The sequence below is a fragment of the Topomyia yanbarensis genome, chromosome 3, assembly GCF_030247195.1.
Source record: "Topomyia yanbarensis strain Yona2022 chromosome 3, ASM3024719v1, whole genome shotgun sequence".
Lineage (NCBI taxonomy): Eukaryota > Metazoa > Arthropoda > Insecta > Diptera > Culicidae > Topomyia > Topomyia yanbarensis.
The window spans coordinates 23326181-23353220 of record NC_080672.1 but is presented as its reverse complement, the minus strand read 5'-3'; the positions used below and the strand labels follow the sequence as shown (position 1 = coordinate 23353220).

General features: G+C 41.5%; 1 protein-coding gene and 1 long non-coding RNA gene across 3 annotated transcripts in view; both read left to right on the top strand.

The window, feature by feature from the left end:
• Positions 1–7668: 7668 nt before the first annotated feature.
• LOC131689470 (protein commissureless 2 homolog) overlaps positions 7669–27040 on the top strand; it is a 66188-nt gene continuing 46816 nt past the window's right edge. The window contains exon 1 of the mRNA XM_058974569.1: positions 7669–8398. Within this exon, the coding sequence (XP_058830552.1) occupies positions 7990–8398 (409 nt within the window). The 5' untranslated portion in view covers positions 7669–7989. The remainder of the gene's footprint in view (positions 8399–27040) is intronic.
• On the top strand, positions 18970–19882 carry LOC131689471 (uncharacterized). Of its 2 annotated transcripts, XR_009305403.1 has the most exons (4): positions 18970–19389; positions 19449–19514; positions 19574–19640; positions 19728–19882. It is a non-coding gene; the product is annotated as an uncharacterized LOC131689471 (long non-coding RNA). The 2 variants fall into 2 exon arrangements; XR_009305402.1 differs by having other exon boundaries at positions 18970–19514.

Sequence of the window (27040 nt, the reverse complement as noted above, 5' to 3'; positions counted from 1 at the left end):
GTATTACATTAAATTACATTACAAATAGCATATCTACTTTTTTAAATATTTCTAACTGCATCCTTTAGCATGAATAAAATTGCATTAATATATATTTTTTGTATATCGATCTGAATTCCTTGTTTTAAAATGATCTGATATAAGATATATCTAAATGCGTTCCCCTTAGTATTAATATAAAAAAATAATCTCAAATTTCATATAAATCCGAATTATCATTCCCAATTTTCAAGAAATTTAAGTTGTTCATAAGATTTGAGTGGGTTATTTTCAAGAGGGTAGTACTACCCATACTACCCACGTGATCCGCCCGCCCTGGCTGTATGAAGTCACACCGTGGCAGTTGATGTTAAGTAATGTCGTACCCATTCGTCTTTTCGTGAGGATCATCCCTGGGTATAAGGACGGTGACAGAGAAGGCACAACAGACGGAAGTGGGCTCAATTTCTTATGAGATTTGACAGAACTGCTACACAGATGCTCTGAACGATGTTCGAGTGATGAGATTGTGATATGCCTGCATGACCATTAGAGTGACAGAAAAAAAATGACCCCCATCGGCCCACCCCTGAGCCGATTCCTAGTCCCACCAGGAGGGTCTGCTCCAAATTTGAGCCAAATCGAACAAGTCTAGCTACCGGACCAACGTGCTTGAAGTTTGTATGGGATTTTTCGACAATTTACATGGAGAAAACCCTCTTGCTCACATTTTCGCCGCTAGGTGGCACTGTATACATCAGATTATCACTAAACGTGAAACTTAAGAAGATAATTTTATTATCTACAACTTTGTTGAAGACTGCAAAGCGATCTGACTCCAATAGGAAAAGTTATTAAACTTTTAACGAAGTGATGTCTGAGTCAGTTTTGCATGGGGCCTAGCATTGCATGGTAGTGTATCAGTACTAGGTTCTAACAAACTAAGCATTTTTATGGAATAATGGTTAGATTTAGCTGAATAGTATGTTCGGAAGAATTGTAGTACATAATACGAGTTATGTTTTGGTTAGAAAATTGTAGTTCCACATCTGAACGCATTGATGGCGCCAACACTAACTTTTCAACGAAGAGAGATAGAAATTAGGTGTCTTCTACAAAGTTGTAGAACAAGAATATTGCAGTAATTCTTCCAAACATCTCGATATTCTACCTCTCTCCGTTGAAAAGTTAGTGTTGGCCCCATCTATGCGGTCACAGATTGAACTAAAATTTTCTAACCAAAACATAACTCGTATTATGTACTGTAATTCTTCCGAACATACTATTCAGCTAAATCTAACCATTAATCCACAAAAATGTTTAGTTTGTTAGAACCTAGTACTAATACACTATCATGCACTGCTAGGCCCCATGCAAAACTGACTTCAGGAATCAGGAATCAGAATATATTGGCTCAAATGGCACGTTCCCCGGACGTAGTCGGGGATTTGTGCCTTGCCGTGTGTTTTCATCATTTCCTGAGCGGAAGGAAAGGACAAGGAGGTGTGGGGAAGTAGAATTGGAAGCGAGGGAAAAATAACAGCACAAAACAAAAATAAACAACAGGTAAGTTAAACTCACAAGTAGTTCAACTTGCCTGCGAATAAGCCTAAAGCTCTTTACCACATTGGATAAGAAACTTTAGTATGTCTCTGAGTTTCAGTCGACCAAACATGGTTTCGTCTATATAAGGACGGCTGAAGACTCGAAATCGCAATTGCGCTACCGCTGGACAGTTGCATATCAGATGATATGAGGTTCCGTAGTCGGATTCACAAAGATCACATGAAAAAGACTCAGCGCGCTGAATAGTTGCCATGTGATAATTGAGTTTGCAGTGGCCGGTTAAAGCCCTGGTCAGCATGCCGCAGTGGAGCTTCGAAAAATATAAGAGATTTTTCGAAACCACTGGGCATGGTTGTTCTAGAAACGCCTTTGTTTGGCGACACGTTTGTAGATTTCTCCAATAATTTCGGTGCTCGGACGAAGCCCAGGACCGTATTTTTTCCCTTATCCAACTTGTCGAAATTGGCAGCGCGGGCTCAGGACCAACGAAGTCAATCGCTGAACCTGCCCTGGCCAGTTCGTCAGCCCATTCATTTCCAGTAATACCGCAATGTCCGGGCACCCAGACAAGGTAGATAGTATTGACAATGCTTAGTTCTTCGATTTGGGTTCGGCACGCGATCACTAGCTTGGACCGGGATTTGTCTGAGCTAAGGGCCTTGATTGCAGCCTGACTATCGGAGCAGAAGTTTATAACTCTGCCGGACAAACTCAGTTGAAGGGCCGATTGCACCCCGCACATAATCGCAAAGATTTCTGCTTGGAATACAGTACAGTATCTACCTAGTGAGTGAGATTGTTCCAATCTCATTTCACGACAGTAGACACCAGCACCGGCACGTCCCTCCATCAGAGAACCGTCAGTATAACAAACCACTTGCGTTTGTTGTTGTCTTTCCATAAAGCCAGACAACCACTCCTCTCGAGAGGGAATCTTCACATGGAATGTCCTGTAAGGAAAACTACAAGTGAGTGTAATATCGCTGGGAGCAAGAATATCTTCACCCCATGTAACCATTTGTGACCACAATCGTGTATGACTGGTAGCAAGATCAACATGATTACTGTTCCAAAGCCCAGTAACCTGCAGTCTGTATGCACATGATAGTGCTTCTTGTTTTAAGTGTATGTGTAATGGTTTGATATTTAGAAGTGCCTCAAGAGCAGCAGTCGGAGTCGTGGTGAAAGCACCAGTCAACGCCATGAGCGCCATTCTTTGCAGATGGTTTAGCTTTGACTGGACTGTCACCACCTCTCCCCTCTGCCACCACACAAGGCATCCGTATGACAGTATTGGACGTACAATTGTCGTGTAAATCCAATAGATGTATTTAGGTTTGAGACCCCAGGTCTTTCCAAAAGTTCGTCTGCACTGCCCGAAGGCCATGCACGCTTTCTTGACTCTGAACTCAATGTGAGCAGACCAATTCAGTTTGGAATCCAATATGACTCCAACGTATTTGACTTGATCTGCACACAGTAGCTCAGAATCAAAGAACTGCAAGGGACGAACCCCGGTTGTTATTCGCTTCTTCGTGAAAAGAACCATTGAAGTTTTGCTTGGGTTAACTGATAATTTAACTTGTCGACACCACTGTTCGACAGCTCTTAATGCCTGTTGCATTAAGTCAAAGATTGTTCCGATGCAAAATCCAGTAATTAGTATTTGGTAATCGTCAGCAAACCCGTAGGTTGGAAATCCAAGCTCATTGAGTTTCTTCAACAAGCCGTCAGCTACTAAGTTCCATAACAAAGGTGACAGAACGCCGCCCTGAGGACAACCGCAAATACTCAACTTCCGTATCTCAGCCTGTCGCAGTGACGAGCAAAGTATGCGGTTACTAAGCATTGCGTTTATCCAACCTGAGATACATGCAGGTATCCCATGACCGCGCGTCGCTTCCAGAATAGACTGGAAGGACACATTGTCAAAAGCACCCTCAATATCTAGGAATACACCCAAGCTAGATTGCTTGAGCGAGAAGGCTTTCTCAATGTTGTAAACAACATCGTGAAGCAGAGTGATCGTGGATTTCCCACACTGATATGCATGTTGCATTTTGTGCAGAGGATATTCAACTAAACTAACGTTCCTGATGTGATGATCGATTATCCGTTCCAAAGCTTTCAGAAGAAAAGAACTTAAGCTGATAGGCCTAAAACTCTTGGCTTCTTCATAGCTTGAGCGCCCCCCTTTGGGAATAAATCTAACAGTTATTTCTCGCCATGCTTTCGGGATATACCCGGTAGCAAGACTGGAAAGCAAAATCTTTATCAAGACATGTTTAAGAATATCAAATCCCTTTTGCAGTAGCACGGGAAGTATTCCATCTTTTCCGGGTGATTTGTATGGAGCAAAGCTGTCAACTGCCCACTTGACCGATTCAGTGGAAACCAATGTGCGTGCTAACGCCCACGAGTCCGAATCACCAGAATGAGATCTGTGAACATTGTTCAACTCCGGATCGATACAACCTGGAAAGTGTGTGTCGAAGAGACAATTAAGAACATCTTTTTCGTCCGTCACATAAACACCATCTCTGGTTTTCAAGGAGTTCATCTGAAAATCATTCGATTTGGAGAGAATTTTATTTAATCTGCTAGCCTCGTTCAGACTAGAGACATTAGTGCATAGGCTTTGCCAGCCAACCCGTTCTGCAGATCTAAGACATTTCTTATATGCACTACGAGCTGACCTGAAAGCCCTGGAGTCATCACGCTGACGCCGGTTCCAAGCTCTTCTCATAACTTTCTTCATTCTTTCAAGCTCAGCCCTCCACCAAGGGGTTCCCCTAGTCGATTTAACAGTACGAAGTGGACAAGCTTCTTCGTAGGATGCTAATATGAATGAGTTTGTCGTATCCACGACGTCATCTAAGTCATCTAGTTGACTAATTGTTGGAAAATATCCATGAAATTTAGTCGCCAAGTTTTCCAAAAAGAGGTCCCAGTTTGTAGATTTAGGATTACGATATGTCACCACATTGAAGATGACATCAAAATGATCGAAAAATATATATTTATGATCGGATAGAGACGGTTCAGTTTCATTTGGAACCTGCCAATTTCCCAGTTCATGCACAATTCTATCAGAGCAAAGTGTTATGTCTAACACCTCCTCCCTCCCAGACCTCGCAAAAGTTGGTCGGTTTCCCACATTCAGAATATGAAGATTTGTACTACTTACGTACTCCATCAGTTCAGAGCCTCTCAGATTGATGTCTGAGCTGCCCCAAATGATGTGATGAGCATTCGCATCACTGCCGATAATGAGCGGAAGCCCATTTCTGCTACAATATGATACAACGCTTTTGAAATCATCAGAAGGAGATGATTCGTTATGCGGTAGGTATGCTGAACAATATATATATTTTTTTCTACGTTTCCGACAGTCAATGTAACTGTGACAACACAGATATCGCGAGTTGTGAGCTCCGATATGAGACACGCGTCAATAGCCTTATTTGCAAGAATGCAAGCACGAGGCATTTCACGTGGGTTAGTCATGCCTGTCTTGTTGTAAGCAATGAAGGCAGCGTTAAGTAACTTTCCAAAATAGAAGTTTCCTTTATGGAAATACGGTTCTTGAACCAATGCTATGGAAGCTTTACCTTCCTGCATGAGTCGAGATAAATTCATAGTTGCTGTACGTTTATGTTGGAGATTGACTTGTGCTATTCTAACCATTGTTGATTAGAGAACTGTACATTTCATCTCCAACACAAATTGCACAACAACTAGAGAACACCAAGCGAGTTGGGATGTTAACGCATTTAGCGAGCCATATCAGGTTTAAATGGGACATGATCATTTGATTCCCACGATTTGCGAAGAAAATAATGGTCCACTGTGTCAGAGATTCGCATAACACAGTAAGGGCAAAACCCAAAATGCTCCGTGCGCGACTGGCATATTTTAGACCCTCCAGTCATTAAGTCCTCGGCACGGAACTACACCTTGACTTATGGTCTCCTACTTTCAGTCGCCTCCTACGACATGGCAGCAGGACTCCAGTGGCTCAATTCTAGGCCGGATACCACACGGCCTCTGGGCAGGTTCATCTGTACACATCGAAATTTGATAATCGAAACTCAACAAAACTTCACCGAACTACCATCAGCCGAGAGTCTCAGCAAACCCCCAGCCAACAAAAATTCGGCAAAATTAAGTGGATCATCGGTGAAAAAAATCGTTGTGTAGAGTGAACGTTCCGCTGCGTAATGCAGCATACTGGGGAGATCGCCCGACTCTTCCCAGGCTCCGTTCGCCATTGAGAATGTTTTAAACCCCCTCAACAATTTTACCCATAGCACGGGTCGCATGACACTGTGGAATTGGGGTTCCCTGTTTGGTAGATTTTTACCACTGAAACAGGTAGTCCGTAGTGTAATTCTTAGCCGGTTGAAACAACCACTACCGACACTACACGGCTTATCTAGGCTGTTCAGTGAAAGAAGCTGACATTGAAGAACAGCTTCCATATTTAGATGGGCGAACAGCCGCAGAAGGAAGGAAGGAAGGAAGGATAACGGGAGGAGAGGGATTTGGGCTAAGCGCTTATTTAAAGGCGGCGCTGGCTCGCCTTGTCAGGGCTGCTTTAGGGCATGTGGTATTTAGGCCTAGAACGTATAGGGCCCACTACCTCGTCCTACCACACCCGCAGTCAGCCCCCGCTGCTGGTTCGGGTCGCGAATCACAACTAGTTGCTATCGCGATTAAGCATTATCCACCACCTATGACCCGCCCGGTTGCTTGCAGCTCAGCTTCCCACGTAGCGTTCCTCCACCACCACGGGGCCGGGTGAAATCTAACCATTAATCCACAAAAATGTTTAGTTTGTTAGAACCTAGTACTAATACACTATCATGCACTGCTAGGCCCTGACTTAGACATCACTTCGTTAAAAGTTTAATAACTTTTCCTATTGAAGTCGGATCGCTTTGCAGTCTTCAACAAAGTTGTAGATAATAAAATTATCTTCTTAAGTTTCACTTTTGGTGACAATCTGATGTATACAGTGCCACCTAGCGGCGAAAATCGAAAAATCCCATACAAACTTCAAGCACGTTGGTCCGGTAGCTAGACTTGTCCGATTTGCTTCAAATTTGGAGCAAGTACTCCTAATGGGACTAGGAATCGACTCAGGGGTGGGCCGATTGAGTTTTCAAAAATTCATTATTTTTCTGGGCAGTCTAATGACCATGACCAATAACTTACTGCCTGACTCCATGCACTGGAATTATAAGTCCAAATGCTCCAACCCAGTTCTTTTTTGGTTAGAAAATTCTCTTTTATGAATTGATGATACTTATGATAACGACAGTTATGCAAAAAACGTGCTATGAGGATTATCGAGTTATCTGAACACTTCTTTTTAAACGGCTTTTACAGAAATTAATATAAAGCCATTTCCAAAAATTCAGGTTTTCGGCCGGAAAAATATATGTTTACAATCATAATAAAATCCATGAATTATAGCTGCTACGATTAAAACCTTCATGTAAAAGATCGAATGGTAAAACGGTTCTCGAGAAATCGTGTTCACCGCAACGGTACTTAGTGAAAGCAATTTTCCGAGATAATCGCTTTTTAAGTACAGCCAGTCGAGACTTGCCTTGGAGAGAGCGCGCGGTATAATCAGCATTAAATATAGTTCTGTTGCTTCAATCATGATGGAATTTGAAGAAAATATTTTCGTGAGTAGTATACCTACAAGCAAATTGTTTTCTACATTTTGAGTCAATACTACATAGTTAACCGTAAAAAATTGTGAAATACAATACATGCCCTCTTACACAGCTTCCAGTTCATCAGCAATTTAGTAAAAATTGGAAAGGAAACAACTTGCAAAATGGTTAAATAAATTGTTTTTTTCTTAAATTTTCCTAAGAATTTACTGCATTCACACAAGCACAGTTCCGCTACTCTCCCATGGCAACCCGGTTCCTGTCTAGCCGAGAACACTTGACGGCTTTCCGGTTGAAGCGCCACACCGTTGGCTGAGGGGTGTAAAGGAAGGAGACGAGCGAACGGGTGAATGGATCGAATAATCACATCAGCATTGGCGGCATCAGCCAACTACCAGAAGCGGCCCACTGCTGGCACTCAGAGTCAAATCAGAGCGCCAGTACTTGCGCACACGCCGTGTTGAGAAGGCGGTAATATTACCGAACGCTCTCACGAAACAGCTGCAGATCTCTGTATACCGTGTACAGTGAGTGAGAAACCGAATCGTATCCGGTGGAAATTGATAGGCGTAGGAAGATAATCAGATTGTATCCCGTTGGCTAGCATTGTTTTTTTGTGAGTTTGATGTGATTCACGGTGATAAGAATCGAAATCAGACCAGTGGAATTTGAAGCCTTATCAATTTAGCAAGTGATACATTCGAAACGGTGCTAAAAATATACAAGTGAGCAAAGGTGAACATTGTAAATAGCAAACATGATTGATAATTTGGAGTCGAAAATAACCTTCGAAATTCCGACCCATCTTGACTTTGACAAGCTGATTCGAGGGAACAATTATTCTGTGTTCTGGCCCAGTTTACACTACCACCAGGACGCGGCGGTTCGAGTAGCTGGGATGGGATCGCTGGGTTCTGCCGGCGAGTCATTGTTTGGTGATTACAACACGAGTGATTTCAACCTGTTGAGTAGTCTGCAGAGCTATGCGAGTCGCAGCGGCCCTGCCAGGTTGGGTGATGGCAGCGAACAGCTGCTGGATCCGACCTACGAGCGATTCATTGGGGACGTTTGGGTCGGCATTGTGCTCACACTAATGATTCTGTCGTCGATATTCTGCATGTGTTCCTGTTTTCTGTATCACAAATTTCGACAGTGGCAAAGGAGTGGTGAGTTGATGGCTTGTTATACTTTTGAGTTCTTTCTGGTGTCTATGTGTCGTAACCTAGGTGAATTAAATTTTCTGAAATTTATATTACGATAATATTTGTTGCATACTGTAGTTCATTAGACCCACATGAATGAGTTTCTTCGAATGCTTGTAAGTTTTGTGAGATTTTTATTTACAAGGAAGCGTTGAGCAAATAATGACAGTTTCAGAGGCAAGCATTCCCTAGTCGTTCTCATCTATTTAGCCGTATATTTTAAAGCTACTACTAATAATAACCACATATCATGTCATATCCGAATCATACATATCATGTCAAACGGAGAACGTCTTCATGTTGTTAATAGAAATCAACACCATCTCCATGCGTAGGCTATTATCGATTCATTTGTGTGAGAAACCAGTTCCAATCAAACATAAATAATACTATCGATAGCTTCCGCGTGTATGGATTTGATATGGTATACAACGAAATATTATATGTTTTTTTGTTGCTACCCTCTGCGAGCTTTTACCGTAACCTTGGTCAGTAGTGTCCATGAGGAGCGCAGTCGGTTTGTACGCAGTTTATTCTACTGCTAAATGAACATACATACATATGTACGTTCCTGCTTTGCCTTCCTGCTCATACTAATCGACACTTATAGAACCGCTTCATTGGAGTAATTGATAGTTTCTTGTTTTTTTATTACCAACTATTATAATTATAAATCATGTCTCACCATTCTCGGCGTTTAACGTTTAGCGGTTATTGTGAATAATTAGACATGCAGAAAGAAGTTTTCAGTCGGGTTTAAAGAATGTTGATAGTGCTCTGTACACTGTTCGGAAGGTCAAGCATCATAACGTTGGTAGAGATAAGGTATGTTTAGGAGATCTACAATTCAGTAATGGGATTAAACTTTCGAAGTCTTAGTCTTTGCTAAAATTACGAGCTCGGATAATTTTTAACTTTCAAAACTATATTTTAACTCACAGGATTCCTGTATCTGAAACGCTACTCTTGTTTTTTAAAAGGTTGAAAAAATGTTAACCGAGAAGTGTGTATCTATTTAAAAGAGTCTGAAAAACGTTTCCTGGTAATTACAATGACCTTGTTTTACCCCAATTTTCCCTTTTCCTTTGAGTTTGTGTTCTAGAATGAATAAACAACTTAAAAGAAAGCCGCGAATAAGGATGATCAAAGTTGCTATTATGTAAATCGATTTAACATTTTAGAATAAGGCTGATCAAAAGTAGTAAATCTTATGTGAACAAGATCAATGAATCAATCAAGGGTATGTAGAATTTGAGATGCCATACCGGGAACCCCGGGATTTTCGGATCTCCCGAATCCCGGGAAAATTTTTAAATTGTTCCAAAAGACTTGCGTTCAGCAACAGGTATTCTGTAGACAATATCTCGACCGGCAAACACTTGGAGTTGGTAGTAATTAATAGCTTTTTTCAACTGATTTGCAGATTAATGGACTATATATCTTTGAACTTGGTACAATGCAGATATGTTTTGTGATTTTTTAAGGAATATAGTCCAAACCTTACTCAAATCACTGCTACATATTGTTCATGTTTCAGCATTAGTAGAGCGCATGATATATCCGCAATCGATTGAACTGATTTTTTTAAAAAATTCTTTTCTATTCAATAGTTACAGAATGTTCTATGAAGGGATTTGCAAATGAAGATTGTGGATAGTTGTGGAAATGGCATTGATTTCATAAAAAATCGATAAGTTTTTGTTTCAACAATTGGAATAGTTTGTAGAGATATCATGCTTAATGCAAAAGCTGGTTAAAATAGAGAAGGTTTCACAATTAACCCTCTTGTCTTTCGTATTTTGGCTATGACTTATAGTTATCTCCAGTGTCCATATCAGTCTCGGGAAAAATTTTATACAGAAAACAGATAGGTACCTAGATACGTGAAGTTGACCTTTTTTCATGTGGGTAATGTTTTTAAAAATTATGAACATCCGTTGCCTTGATCTTGATTGAGTAAAGATGAATTTCTAAGCTCTCAGCTACATACAATTTCAAGGGAAAATTTGTCGTTGAATTTTTATATCTTCAGTAGTTAGTTCGTGTTTTTTAAAAAGGCGCATTCCGCTACCTTAGATTTGAAGTGGTAAATCTTTATCAAATTTCCTAAAAGCTTTATTAATTTCTGCAATGTGCTCCGAATTTCTAATGTTCTCTTGGTTTGTCAAATATAAATTTTATTGCAGTAAAAACATGCTATTTTGTATATCCCAGACTTGCCTAATGTGTCTATCGGATCTTTTGTAGAATCTAGTACTGATTCTAGTTGGTAGTTTCTACTACTGAGAACCAGATCCATACCAATCTTTTTTTTCTTTTGTTCTAAGTGGATAAGCTATATTTTTATTGAAATCTATCGCTATCTTTATTAACTTTCAGTTGTTGGCGTTAAGGTAGTGAGAGCTTGTTTGTTAAACATCTTAGATTTTTTAAGAATTATTGCTTGAATGGTTTGCTCTGGATACCCGTTGAGCCTGCTTATTTCGAAAATGAATTTCATTCTGTTTCTTTCCCTAATGGTAAATTAAGCGTTCTATGGCGATGAAAAGCAGTCATTTTAAAGCTGATAGGAATGGTTTAAAGTATTTGGTATAATTCTTTCGGTATTTGTAGGTTTTCTATATATTTTGAAAGTCAAGGTCCCTCCCTCTCTCGTTACAATCAAAAAGGGGCAAATCGTTATCTTTCTCTTCCTTATGTGTAAACTTGATATTTTATGGGTGGATGTTAATAGATGAATTTTTACGTTTGAAAATGCTAAAGATATCATCAATGTATCTCTATCAGTGGTCTGATAACACGTTTTGCCTTTCTCATATAAAGAAAGGCTATGCAATCACTGTAAAAATCGACTTTTTAACCGAGGCCCGGAGGGCCGAGTGTCATACACCATTCGATTCAGTTCGTCGAGATCGGCAAATATCTGTGTGTGTGTATGTATGTGTGTGTGTGTATGTGTGTGTATGTGTGTGTCATTTAAACTCACACAATTTTCTCAGAGATGGCTGAACCGATTTTCGCAAACTTAGTTTCATCTGAAAGGTATAACGCTCCCATAAGCTGCTATTGAATTTTTAGTTGATCCGACTTCCGGTTCCGGAGTTACGGGTTGAAGAGTTGTAACCGTCGGTTACGATGAGCAATTGATGGCTCCGCCACAATAAATATCAATCCTTGAGCGGTTCAATATTTTGCCCTCCCAGCATGCAAATCCAACTCTGCCTTTTCCTGCTACGAGCTCCACTGCCACCCAAATGGTACCCACATCATTTCACAGTACTTATTTACAGCGGTACCTGTCTCATTTGGCTGCCGCTACACGCCACGGGTAGAGTAGCCAGTAAAAGGGTTAGCAAACGGATATAGCCGAGCTGTCAAACTTCGGAGGTGTTCGGTACATCTCCGGTGCCGACTTACGAATACGTCACCGTTTTAGGCTCAGCTCCAGGCCCTGATCCTTCTTTCTGCTCTGACAATCAAAGGAATAAGAAGTGCGCGCGGTGTTCTTAATTTTCCAAAGTAATTTTTGTTAAGTGTTAAAAGTGATGCAGGTTAATTGATTTAATGCTTTTTTATAGTTACAGTTAGTAAAAGTCCAAACACAAAAGGACTGATTAATGGACTAGAGTAATAGAGTTTAAAAGGTATTTGTAAAATATTCATGTTAAGTTGATTGTCGTTAAAATATGTATCTAAAATTTAGTGGTACGCAAAGTAAAATAACGGTGAGAAGACGGTTCACAGACACAAAATAAAATACCGGAAAAAAAAGGTAAAAATTGGGTACAAAAAAGTAGACGGGAAGGTGGTAGCGGGTACCACATGGTTGTATGGCTATGTAACTAATACCTCTGGGTAGGTCCCCAGAGGACCTTTTATTCTTGGATCCAGATTGTCATCTGGAACCTATTCCTTCGCAGAACGGGACCAAGAACAGGAACGGAAACTACCGCCAACATACGGCTCTCTGTCCGTCGCCACGTGCCGAGACCCCCCGGAAACAATCCCGGCAACCACCACGCCATTCTTCTGCCTGCCGGCAACCCTGAAAACCGGCAACCACAAGCCGCAGGTCGAATCGACTCCCGAGAGCAGAAAATACCACTGTCCGGGCGAAGGACGCACGCCATACACGCTCCGACGGCTAACCGTTGGACCAGAGTCCCAGTTATAACCGACGCACCGCCACTGCCGCCATACACAGCCATTGTCACCGTAAACCACCAACATGTCACCCAGTCGACGATCCGGCCATCTTCCGTCTACACCCGTAAAACCAAACCGCAAGTAGCAAGTGACGTCACTTAGAATTAGGTTATTTATAAGTAATAAATAGAGTTAAGATGTTTAATGATGAAGATTAGTGATATTGTAACTTAACTGAGCCTTGGTTTAGTGAACTTGCATCACGTTTCGATTTTGCTCGAATTTCGGACTCAAAAGGAGTCGCCAGCCCTCGTCGTTGGTTGTCGTCCAGTAAGTCTTATCAGGTCGTAGCTTTTGAGCATCCCCTACGTAAGTACACCCGTTTGCTGGTCCTCGTCTGGTTGCATTGTCTGTGATATTACCGAAGGCAAATGGGTCACCCTCTAAATGAGTGCATATGATGGTGGGTGACATTTATATTCACCACCGACAAGCATAATTTCTCCTACCCTGAGCAGCTCGAGGTAACATATTGGCGCCCAACTTCAAAAACCCCACTTTTCAAATAAAATTTGTCTATCCCACGCGGGGAGGTAAAAATCAGTACGCTGATTTAGATTTCGCTTCATCCTCCAAACGAAGCAGATTTTGGTGTAGTAGAACTGTTCAACTTTCATTTACAAAATGGATGTAGAATTCGACATGCAATATAAAAGTCTTTTAGTCCACCACTTAGTCAGGGAAGAAATCGAACATGAACTAGCAATTCGGGGAATCGAGTTTACTGAAACGGAAACACGCGCTGCTCTCGCCAGACGTTTAAGAGAGCAAATGAAAGTAGAAAAAGAACAGGGTCATGCGGATTTAGATTTCAATAGATTAGATACCAGTGTCGACGCGGAAATTTCAATAATTGATACTAAAGTTAAGGAAATCAAAGATTTTCTCGGAAATTATAAACGACATGAAGGGACGAAGGAAAGCTTAAAAACGCGATTGGTTCATTGTTTCGCGCGCGTTAGACGCATTATGGAAAACGCTGAAGAGGAGAACGATCTCTCGGATATTGACGCTTTATGCACGTGCATTCGTCAAACTTATAACCAATATTTTTCTTTTTTCTCGCCGCTGGGTCAACAAGAAATGGAGAAACAAATCAATCAGAGTATGTCTAAATTAGCGATCGGAAATCAAAACCAGAACAATGGGAATAAATCGTCGGGGCTATCTAGTCAAGAAGACGGAAATGTATTCGTTACGCCAGGTCGATACCTAAAAAGGAATTTACAATCAGTAGATAATAATCAATCAAGTCAATTCCCAATACAGAACAATTTACTTCCATTCTTCATGCAGGCTGGGGCATACCCTTGGATGTTCGGGCCCCCACAAATGCAAATGGGGGCACAGAGAATGCTTCAGTTTAGCTCAATTGATAACGCACATAGTAAGGTTGAGTCTTTCGGTGATCCTGAAAATTCAAATAAAGCAGATCGAGACAGTAAAAAGGCTAGGGTTCCGTCGCGACAACAACAGAAACAATCGCGTAATATCAGGTCGAGTTCAAATGCTTCTTCCGGCACGGAGTCCGGATGGTCGTCGGATAGATCGCGTCCGCAACCTAGGCACAGGGTTTATCGCCGGTCGGGTAAAGGAAGACCAGTCTCGGACTGGAAGCTAAAGTACGATGGCACCGATAATGGCCAAACGTTGATGAAGTTTATAAGGGAAGTAGAATTTTACGCGAAATCGGAGAATATGTCTAACAGAGAAGTATTTAGGTCGGCTATTCATTTGTTCAGTGGGGCCGCGAAAACTTGGTTCATGACAGGGGTGGAAAACGACGATTTCACCTCCTGGAACGAGTTAAAGGAGGAGCTCAAGCGTGAGTTTCTCAGTCCAGACCACGACCATACCAGTGAAATACGCGCGATATCGAGGAAACAGGGTCCCCGCGAAAAGTTTCAAGATTATTTTATGGAAATGCAGAAAATTTTCAACTCGCTGACCAAACCAATGACCGAGCGAAAAAAATTTGAAATCGTGTTTCGAAATTTACGCGCGGATTACAAGGGTCACGCGGTATCTTCCGAGATCGATAATTTAGCGGACCTTAAAAAGTTCGGGCGACGATTAGATGCTACTTTCTGGTACAAATACCAAACGTCGGGAAACGATACTAATTCACGGGGCAAAAACGTCCAGGTGAACGAAATGGATACAGGGGCGAAGCCCAAATTTCGGCAGAAATTCGAGAACGACCAATTTAAATCGCGAAATTTTTATAACTCCAAATCACGTGCCCATGTATCGGATGAGGAAGGGAAAAACTCGCGTAGAACCGATAGAGAGGATCAGGGTCAGGATTCACAGAAAGGTCTCAATGCGTTACTGAGAAATTATCAACCGCCAAAGGACGGTACGTGCTTTAATTGCCGGCTTCATGGTCACCACGCTCGTGAGTGTGACAGACCTAGGCATAGGTTCTGCCAAAGATGTGGGTTTTATAACGTAGATACGAATTCTTGTCCATTTTGCGAAAAAACGCGTCAAAGACTGTCCCCAAGGGCCGACAAGTCGAGCGTTCATAAAGCCCCTCTCTAATATAGAACAACTAAAGGCTTTGCAAACCTATGGGTTTGAAAAAGTACTCCAGACCGATTATTTTCATTCTTCCCTATATGAAATTAATGAAACAATCATACACCTAGAGAATGACGAGAGACCATTCGTTGAAATAACCATTTTCGGTAGTTCTTTAGTAGGTCTACTCGATAGCGGAGCCCACCTGAGTATTCTCGGGATTGGCTCACTAAAGCTGATTGAACGATATAAATTACAACTTTTTCCCTCTGAGGTGTGTCTAAGAACAGCCAATGGAGAGGAGTTACACGTGAGGGGAACAGTGTTCCTACCAGTCACGTTTAATGGCGAGACAAAAATAATTGAAGCCCTAGTCGTACCTAGCCTCAGAAGACGAATTCTTCTGGGTATGAATTTTTGGAAATCGTTTCAAATTCGACCGACGATTTGCCACGCTGATGTTGAAAATATAGAAATAAATGAAGAGTCAGAAAATTACCATGCGAAAGACGAACGGAGATCTAAATTGAGTGAAGAACAACTAATAGAACTAGAGAATATTAAAAAGCATTTCAAAGTAGCAGAGGAAGGTATATTAGACACTACTAACTGGTTGAGTCACAGAATTGAATTAACTGATGAAGCAAAGCAACTCCCCCCCGCTCGAATTAATCCGTTCCCAACGTCACCGAGGAGACAAGAACAGATTAATGTCGAATTGGACAAGATGCTTCAGGCTAAAATAATAGAGCGTTCCTACAGCGATTGGGCCTTACGCCTTGTTCCTGTGGACAAACAAGATGGCACAGTACGTCTATGCTTGGATGCGCGAAAATTAAATGACCGAACCGTTAGGGACTCCTACCCTCTCCCACATGCAGACAGAATTTTGAGTCGGTTAGGAGCAGCACAGTACATTTCGACTATCGATTTATCGAAAGCATTCTTACAGGTTCCATTGCACCCAAGATCGCGTAAATTTACAGCCTTCTCCGTTTTGGGACGAGGTTTGTTCCAGTTCACCCGAATGCCGTTTGGCTTGGTCAACAGTCCTGCTACACTGTCACGGCTAATGGGCCGAGTCCTGGGTGCGGGCGAACTGGAGCCAAACGTATTCGTCTACTTAGACGATATAATTATCATCAGCAATACGTTTGAGGAACATTTAACTCTGTTGGCTGAAGTAGCAAAGCGACTTAGATCAGCCAACTTATCAATTAATTTGCAGAAATCACAGTTCTGTGTACCTGAAGTACCGTATCTGGGTTACATTTTAGGACACGGAGGCCTTAAACCCAACCCAGACCGCGTATCAGCCATCGTTAACTATGAACGACCCACATCTCTTCGAGCACTCCGAAGGTTTCTGGGAATGTGTAACTATTATAGAAGATTCCTCATCGACTATAGCGAAGTTACACATCCCTTGACCGACCTCCTCAGAAACAAACCAAAAACCGTACATTGGAACGACCAGGCAGAAACAGCTTTCATCAAAATCAAAAATCTTTTGATTAGTGCACCTATACTTACGAATCCCGATTTTTCGCTCCCCTTTTCCATTCACTGCGACGCCAGTGATGCTGCAATAGCAGGTATTCTTACACAAACCCACGAAGGTGTAGAAAAACCAATTGCATACTTTTCCCAAAAATTAACGACAACTCAACAAAGGTACTTTGCGACTGAGAAAGAAGGCCTTGCCGTTCTCAAGTCGATAGAAAAGTTTCGGTGCTATGTGGAGGGCACCAAATTTACTGTATATACAGATGCCTCCGCATTGACTTACATCATGCGAAGTAGTTGGAGAACTTCCTCCCGTTTATGTCGGTGGAGTTTAGACCTTCAACGCCACGACATGATTATTCTGCACAGAAAAGGAGCGGATAATCTGATAGCAGATGCTTTATCGAGATCCGTAGAAGAACTAAATATAACAGAGGGGTGGTATGTGGATATGATGAGGAAAGTTGCAAAAATGCCTGAAAAATACAAGGATTTTAAAGTGGAAAAGGGAACACTAAAAAAACTGATTTCTGTTTCAGATGATCTCCTTGATTATCGGTTTTCATGGAAAACCTGTGTACCAGAAGCCCTTAGAGCAAAAATTCTAGTAGAAGAACATGACGATAGTTTACATTTAGGTAGTGATAAAACTTTAGCAAAGATAAGGCAAAAATATTTCTGGCCGAAAATGGCAGAAGATGTCCGAGAGCACATCCGTAAATGCTCTATCTGTAGACAAAACAAACCTGCCAATCGCTCTCAGATCCCCGAGCCCGGCAAACAACGTTTAACTACAAAACCGTTTCAGATTATCGCGCTAGATTTTATTCAATCCCTTCCGCGTAGTAAAACAGGTCATGCGCATCTCCTGGTAATTATGGATCTGTTTTCGAAGTGGTGTCTCCTAGTACCGGTAAAACGAATCTCCGCACCGCAAGTTACAAAAATCCTAGAAGAAGCTTGGTTTAGGCGTTACTCTGTCCCCGAATACTTAATCTCAGACAATGCGAGTACATTTCTCTCAAAAGAATTCAAATCTCTTATAACCCAATACGGCATACAGCATTGGACTAATTCCAGGCACCACAGCCAATCTAACCCGGTCGAACGATTGAACCGTACGATTAACTCATGCATTCGGTCATACGTAAAGCAAGATCAGCGACTTTGGGACACGCGGGTGTCCGAGATCGAATTCTGTTTGAATAGCACTCCCCATTCTGCCACCGGATACTCCCCATATCGCATTCTGTTCGGACACGAAATAGTAGGGAAAGGAGGAGAGCACAGGATGGACAGGGACAAGGAAGACATGTCGGAGGAGGAACGGGTGGAAAGGAAAAGGGAAATAGATCAAAAAATTTATTCCATAGTAGTGAAAAATTTGAAGAACGCTCACAATAAGAATATAAATACTTATAACCTTCGTTGTAAAAATTCAGCGCCGGTGTATTCCATAGGCCAACGGGTTTTCAAAAGGAATTTCCGCCAATCCTCGGCGGGGGACGCGTACAACGCTAAACTTGATGCACTATATGTGCCATGCAAAATTTTGGCCAGAATTGGCACCAGTTCTTACGAGTTGGCAGATGCGGATGGGAAACCAATCGGAGTATTTTCCGCCGTGGATCTGAAACCCGAATCCTAAGAAGAAGCACATCTTCAAAACTGAAGTTTTGAACATAGATTCCTTATCCATTGATGGTCCGGACATCAGTGGGTTTGCACCTGTTTGTATTAAGAAAGGGACAAAGTTAAATCAACAAATTACTTCGATCGCTCCATACATACGTTTAACAAAAGTAGACGACAGTACAATTGCCTCCTCCGGCAGAATCTTTCCTTTCGGTGGGGACGAATAAACCGTTTAGTGCCAGGAAAACCGATTATTGCCTCGAAACTCCACTGTAACCAGCGCGCGCGGAAACTTTCTGGTGGACAGACACAATTGATAGATCAATCGTTGAATAGTAAACGCGAAATTAACAATTTTTGCGGCAAAAATAATCTCGCGAGTTTACCACGCGGAAAAAAAAAATGTCGAATGTAAATAACCGAGTGAAAATGAAATGTTGACAGTTCTCAACACATTCGCATGTGTTGGTATGTAGGGGTACACTCATGAGTTCTTGCCTCCTTCACTGAGTGAAGGATGGGCACAGATAACTACTAGAGAATCACCAACCACTATTTCTGAAGTTAATTAGATATTTATGCTAATCGATTTCCAGATAAGAATCTTATCAAATCGTTATGTTAATTTCCCTATTAGTCGAAAAAAATACAATTCTATAATTTTTCGGAAGAACGATGGGGCATTGTAACCGTCGGTTACGATGAGCAATTGATGGCTCCGCCACAATAAATATCAATCCTTGAGCGGTTCAATATTTTGCCCTCCCAGCATGCAAATCCAACTCTGCCTTTTCCTGCTACGAGCTCCACTGCCACCCAAATGGTACCCACATCATTTCACAGTACTTATTTACAGCGGTACCTGTCTCATTTGGCTGCCGCTACACGCCACGGGTAGAGTAGCCAGTAAAAGGGTTAGCAAACGGATATAGCCGAGCTGTCAAACTTCGGAGGTGTTCGGTACATCTCCGGTGCCGACTTACGAATACGTCACCGTTTTAGGCTCAGCTCCAGGCCCTGATCCTTCTTTCTGCTCTGACAATCAAAGGAATAAGAAGTGCGCGCGGTGTTCTTAATTTTCCAAAGTAATTTTTGTTAAGTGTTAAAAGTGATGCAGGTTAATTGATTTAATGCTTTTTTATAGTTACAGTTAGTAAAAGTCCAAACACAAAAGGACTGATTAATGGACTAGAGTAATAGAGTTTAAAAGGTATTTGTAAAATATTCATGTTAAGTTGATTGTCGTTAAAATATGTATCTAAAATTTAGTGGTACGCAAAGTAAAATAACGGTGAGAAGACGGTTCACAGACAAATTAAAATACCGGAAAAAAAAGGTAAAAATTGGGTACAAAAAAGTAGACGGGAAGGTGGTAGCGGGTACCACATGGTTGTATGGCTATGTAACTAATACCTCTGGGTAGGTCCCCAGAGGACCTTTTATTCTTGGATCCAGATTGTCATCTGGAACCTATTCCTTCGCAGAACGGGACCAAGAACAGGAACGGAAACTACCGCCAACATACGGCTCTCTGTCCGTCGCCACGTGCCGAGACCCCCCGGAAACAATCCCGGCAACCACCACGCCATTCTTCTGCCTGCCGGCAACCCTGAAAACCGGCAACCACAAGCCGCAGGTCGAATCGACTCCCGAGAGCAGAAAATACCACTGTCCGGGCGAAGGACGCACGCCATACACGCTCCGACGGCTAACCGTTGGACCAGAGTCCCAGTTATAACCGACGCACCGCCACTGCCGCCATACACAGCCATTGTCACCGTAAACCACCAACATGTCACCCAGTCGACGATCCGGCCATCTTCCGTCTACACCCGTAAAACCAAACCGCAAGTAGCAAGTGACGTCACTTAGAATTAGGTTATTTATAAGTAATAAATAGAGTTAAGATGTTTAATGATGAAGATTAGTGATATTGTAACTTAACTGAGCCTTGGTTTAGTGAACTTGCATCACGTTTCGATTTTGCTCGAATTTCGGACTCAAAAGGAGTCGCCAGCCCTCGTCGTTGGTTGTCGTCCAGTAAGTCTTATCAGGTCGTAGCTTTTGAGCATCCCCTACGTAAGTACACCCGTTTGCTGGTCCTCGTCTGGTTGCATTGTCTGTGATATTACCGAAGGCAAATGGGTCACCCTCTAAATGAGTGCATATGATGGTGGGTGACATTTATATTCACCACCGACAAGCATAATTTCTCCTACCCTGAGCAGCTCGAGGTAACAGAGTGCGGTCACACAGCAAATTCCCATATAAACTGATACCACCATGATGTTCAAATGATGTAAAACATATTAAAATTGATGTAACATTACTCTAGTTTGCGGGTCTGGATCACTAATGATCAATCAAAGCAGCTTTGACCAAATTGGCCACCTATGACAGGTCATGACGCCCCCGGGGAACTCGCCAAGTTCTTAAGCTAATATCACACCCATTCCCCAACGAATTCTCTACCGATTTTTACAAACTTGATTTCAAATGAAAGATACAGTAATGCCATTGACTGCTGCTGAATTTCATTCGGTTCTGACTCTTGCTTCCGGAGTTACAGGGGTGTTAGTAAGGATACACTGGAATTTCCCATATAAATCGGTACAATCGTAATACCTCAGAGGCTAAAAACTATTGAAATGGTCACCAAATAACTTCTAATCGCAGATCTAGATCACTGATTGCCAATCAAACATTCTTTGAATATATTGCCTACTATCGACGATTCCGGAAGTCCGGAATTCCGGGCATATTCCACAATTAAAGTCAAATCGGTTCTTCGGTGATGACTGAACCGATTTTCTCAAACCAAGTCTCAAATGGAAGACAAAATATGCAGTTGAGTATTGCGTCGCCGCCCCCCTCCCCCCCTCCGTCTTGCCTTTACACCTCCATCCTTCATCACTCCCCTCCCCTTGGACCACCCTCACGCCCGCATTTCCTGCATCCATCCCGTATACCGAAATAAGATGAAGGATTTCTGACGCATCCTCTACTCCCACTCTACTAACCCCCCATTCCCTCCACTTTCAAACCCATTCCACCATCATTTCAAAATATAATCACATGAAAATACTATTGAACTCATGCTGATTAAGCTAAATATTATTCTTTTGCCTTTCTCATATAGAAAGGTTATGCAATTGCTCCAAAAACCGACTTTCTAACCGACTCATAACATTCGACTCAGTTCGCCGAGATCGCAAAATATCTGTGTGTATGTATGTGTGTATGTATGTGTGTATGTATGTATGTATGTATGTATGTATGTATGTATGTATGTATGTATGTATGTATGTATGTGTGTATGTGCGGATTTGTTAACAAAATGTCCACATCGGTTTCTCGGAGATGACTGAACCGATTTTTACAAACTAAGATTCAAATGAAAGGTATAATATTCCCATAGGTTGCTATTGAATTTCATTTTCAACCGACATCTTGTTCCGGATTACGAGTTGAAGAGTATGGTTACAAAACAAAATTTGTTGATTTGTCCACATCGGTTTCTCGGAATTTTCTGAACCGATTTTGACAAACTTGATTTTAAATGAAAGGTCCATCAGCTGCTGTTGAATTTTGTGTGGATACGAGTTCTGGTTCCTGAATTACAGGGTGATACGTACGATCACGCAGCAAATCCCGATTCTAACGAATTCTGCGATGAATGTAAAAAGGTGATTTTTTTTCCAAAATGTAAACACATTTGTTGAATTTGTAGATCTAGGTCACCAACAGTCATTCAAAGTCTCTTTGGCCACACTGGCCACCATCGACGGATCCGGAAGCATCCAAATTCAGAATAACGGTTATATTGGTTTCTCAAAAATGGCTAGACCGATTTGATCAACTTAGTCTCAAATGAAAGGTGTTGCGTCCCCGGAAACCGATATTAAATTCCATCTCCATCCGACTTCCGGTTCCGGAGTTACGGGTTGTGGAGTGCGATCACATAGAAAACTCCGATTCAAACCGATACCGCGATGAATGCAAAAAGGTGCTCTTATATATACTTACCAAGTGTAATAAGAATGAAAAACATTACCATAATGTTATATTGTACGAACCAGCTACTAAATCATAGTTTGGAGAAATGAGAAAGGCACAATTGCACCTCTAGGTGGATTAAAACAGGTTTTTTCTTTCAAAAATTCCTCTAAGTTTGCCTTGAATAGTTCACAAAGAAATGGCCAGAGTGGTTTAACCTTAGTTTGTATATAAAAAACACACTTACTTTGCTCTTTCCACAGAGTATTGTCATTCTGCTGAAGTAACCAATCCAAGGTTAAGTAAATCTTTTACGGGGACACTTGGAAATAAGGCGGTTACATCAAAATAGACCATTATTTCGCCCTCTTTGAGTTCACCTAAGTTCTGAAGGTGAAGTGCGAATTCTTATGTGCTCATGACTGGGGAACTGGGGATTTTTTTGCATATTTTGAAATTCGTTTACGACCCATTTCGCAAGTTTTTGGGTAAGGGCACCTACCGTGGAAAAATTTTCTCTGATTTCGTTGCCTGTTAATGCATTTTTAGAAGGCCCTTTATTCTGGGTAAAGGTTTGAAACTTTATATCGAGTTATATCATCTCCTAGGATTGGTTTGCACGCTTCGAGGGATTTATCAACTGGCGTGATGATTTCGGGGCGAGGCTTTATTCTCTGTGTTCTATATAGACCAGATGTTATCTGTCTTATACCAACGTCATACTGTTCTTTGTCCATCATTACTACTTTGTTTCCCTTGTCAGCCTTAACATAGATAATAAGCTGAATCATTTCATTGAAGATAACCAAAGAAGGTTCTTAACCCTCCGGAAGTCGCGCAAATGGCCCACTGAGCGAGCAGCCGCTGGTGCGCTAAGACGATTTCGCTAGATTTTCAGAGCAGCGTGCACTCAGTGCACTAGCGCGACTTCCGGAAGGTTAACATTCAATTGGTCACGTACCACTGTAATTTTTTCTGGAAAAATCGCGCGATCTATTAATTACGCCTAAATCATTAAATTTGGGTCAATGGCGCCTTCGGAGGAATTTGTGAATATTACAAGCTCATTGTGGGTATTTTAATGATTAATCCCCCTAAAAGTGAGATATATTTATTGATTGAAGAATTCGACTGTAACGTACTCAAACAGATCTTAATTTCGGCTAAGCAGTCTCTTATGGATTAAAACGAATTATGTTATGATTACTCCGACCAGTTTTTGCCATCGATATTACATTGGCAATCGTTTGTGGTTCAGGTAATGGTATTGGAGACTATGGATATTAGACCGGCACAAAAATTGACTTTTTTCGGAACACCACTCAATCGAATGGTAATTGGCTCCAGAAGCCCCATTCCAAACACAAACTTGTTCGCATGCTTCTGGTTTACTCACAAGAAGTTTGTTTGTAAAAATATTCGAAATATCGGCAATGGAAACAATAAATTCAGTAAAAATGCTAGCATCATTTTATGTATCCTAAAATCCTTTGATTTATAGCTTTATAACATTTCGTTGCGTTGCGTTGTGACGATGATTTTGGCGGATTGCACACTGATTTCATCATGTATGACTGCTGATTATCTAATAAGAGTTGCTTAGCAAGTGGTAAGTAGGAATTCATACCAATCCGACCCATATTAAAACCTCAACACATGATAGCCATCATTGCCGGCCGCCCCCATCTCCATCGTTCACGGGGAAGGATAAAGGATAAGGTAGACGGGAAGTGTTGATGCTCCACCTACTTAACGGAAGGATGACGATTCATCAGACTCTTTCATAGGTGTCGCGGAGTTGGTGGTTTGGAAGGGTATAAGGTCTAGGATTCGCTCGAAGCAAGCGATGCGACCTGTAAAGAATATTTTATTATGTAGTTGTTTAGTTAGTCTTCGAGTGCACGATCACTCGAAAAACAAAAGATCTTGTTTATTTTTTGGTTCTTTTTAAACTCTGGGCAGCCGGCAACCGAGAGTATGCTATGTTTCCTAAACAAAAGCAATTTGAACTCCTCACAGCCGACCGTGGGAGTATTGCCTAGAAAAGCTAATCTTATGTGCGTAATGGGCCGGATCACTATATATTGTAACGGTTAAAAACAGACGCGGCGAGTTAAATTAAAGTCTCGGCATTAAAGTCTTGCTTCGGCTGGTTTTCGATCAGATATTCATTTTTTCGGTAGTGTTTCCTGTTCGCACCCTCTTATTCTGCTACTATCGGCAGAAGGCTGATAGCACCCAGTCGTCGCCGGTCTAAGGACCAAATGTCATCAATAGACTTAGACTCGCGTGGAGGCATGAGATAGGAGACTTGTGAGAACTAAAGAGATTAAAAAAAACAAAGAAACGACATGCTCCGTCCTGAGTCCGAGCTCAGTTATGAGCTTCTACAGCTCAATTGAAACTCCAAACGGAACATGGCGTCTCCCTGTCATTCCAATCTCTTTAGTGAAGACTATGTTGTCGCACCGTTTGACGACCATTGTAAATTGATCCGACTTTGTGTTAAAAAGGTATTTTAATATAATGTTAATTGCTGCCTCTCTTTCTCGCACATGCTTTGAATAGGACATTTGCAAACATTCTTTTGATCTTCGAAGTTAACAAAATTTGTTCGGTAACCTCTAATCATTATGAGGCTTTCAACAAAGCTGTTCGTTATTAAAAAAGCTACACTACCTGAAGTTCTGAGATATGAAGAAGTTTTCATTGAATTTTGATTTTTTATTTCCGATTTTCCGTATATTTCACCATAGTAATTTCTAAACTCTTGTGAGTGAACTAGAAGCTATTAGAACTAGTGAACTAGAAATATTGGAAAAAACTCATACAGTCGGGTCTCCTACTACGCGGATTCCTACAACGCGGCTTCCTACTGCGCGGATTCCTACTGCGCGGTACCCGCGTTGTAGGATACCCATAGCTTATGGGATTTCGACTAATTGGGGCTGTGACCGATTATTTCGCCCGTGTCAACATGTAGCGCCATACTTTCTTTGGCAAAGTTGTTGTACTCATTTGGGCCTACAACTTAGTGTAATTGGGTATCCAATTAGTTGAGAACTATTGCCGCCAGGGGTGCTATGAAAAAAGAGTAAATAAATCGAAATTCTCGTCGTAAATTCGACTATCATCAAATGGATTCAATGTCAAATATATCAAGACCCTGATTATTTTGAAAGGTGGTGTCTTCGGGGAGTTTATAAAAGAAGTCCAGAGGTTTTGGATGGTAGAAAGTATAACTCGCAATTACCCCACCAGGCGGCGCTAGTGCTAATGCAAATATTCAACACATGTTAAAATAATTGTATATCTCAACATCGTGATTAGATAGAGTAGTACTGTCTTCAGTAAAGTTGCTCGAGAGGTCGAGGACCACCCAACGGTAACAGATTAGTTTGGAATACTCTCACTACGCGGCGCTAGTGACCGTAGAAGCTTTCAACATATGGTAGATTATGATATATCTCAAAAGTCTAATAACTTGGCAAAGTTCTCGAGGAGGTCAAAGGCTACTAGATTATGGATAGATTAAATTAGAATGGACCCACCAGGCGGCGCTAGTGAGCATTTTCTTTCAAAGCATGTATCTCAAGATCATGATCATTTGGAAGGGTGGTGTATTTGGCAATATTCATAGGCAGGTCGAGCTCTGCCCTACGGCGAACAAATTAGTGCAGAACTCGCCCACTAGATGGCGCTAATTAGAATGAAACTTTCTTAACATTATAGATATATTTCTAAAGTCTGTTAATTTAGGAAAACGCTGTTTTTCCTTTCAATTTCTGTACGCATTTTTCCTTTCAATTTCTGCATCTCAACATAAAGGTAGTTTAGAAGGGTGGTGTCTTCAACAAAGTTACTCGAGAGGTCGAGGACTACGCAACGGTAACAGATTAGATTGGAATACTCTGACTATGCGGCGCTAGTGAGCGTAGATGCTTTCAGCATGTGGTAAATAATAATATATCTCAAAAGTCTAATAACTTAGAAAGATGGTGTTTTCGGCAAAGTTCTTGAGGAGGTCAAAGGCTACTTTATTATGGATTGATTAAAGTTGAATGGACCCGCTATTGAGCATTATTTTTCATATCCTGTATCTCGAGATCATGATCATTTGGAAGGTTGGTGTCTTGGGCAATATTCATAGACAGGTTGAGCTCTGTCTTGAGGCGAATAAATTAGTTCTGAACTTGCCCATCAGGCGTCGCTAATGAGAATGCAACTTTCTCAACATTTCTAAAGTCCGATAATTTAGGAGGACGCTGTTTTTGATGAAGTTCTCCAGGGGGACAAGTGCTGTTTGACAATGTAAAAAATATTTTGGATAAACCCGCTAGGTGATCTGCATCTCAACATAAAGGCAGTTTAGAAGGGTGGTATCTTCAACAAAGTTGCTTGAGAGGTTGAGAACGACCCAACGATTAGTTTAGAATACTCTCACTATGCGGCGCTAGTGAGCGCAGAAACTTTCAGAACCTGGTAAATTATGATACATCTCAAGAGTGTAACTTAGAAAGATTGTGTTTTCGGCAAAGTTCTTGAGGAAATCAAGGGCTGCTCGGTTATAGACGGACTGAATTAGAATGTACCCGTCAGGCGGCGCTAGTGAGCAAGCTTTTTTCCATTTTTTTTATCGGGATCAGGATAATTTGGATGAGTGGTATCTTTGGCAAAATTCATCGACAGGTTCAGTTTTATCTTACTGTGATCAGACTAGTTCAGAACGCACTCATTGCT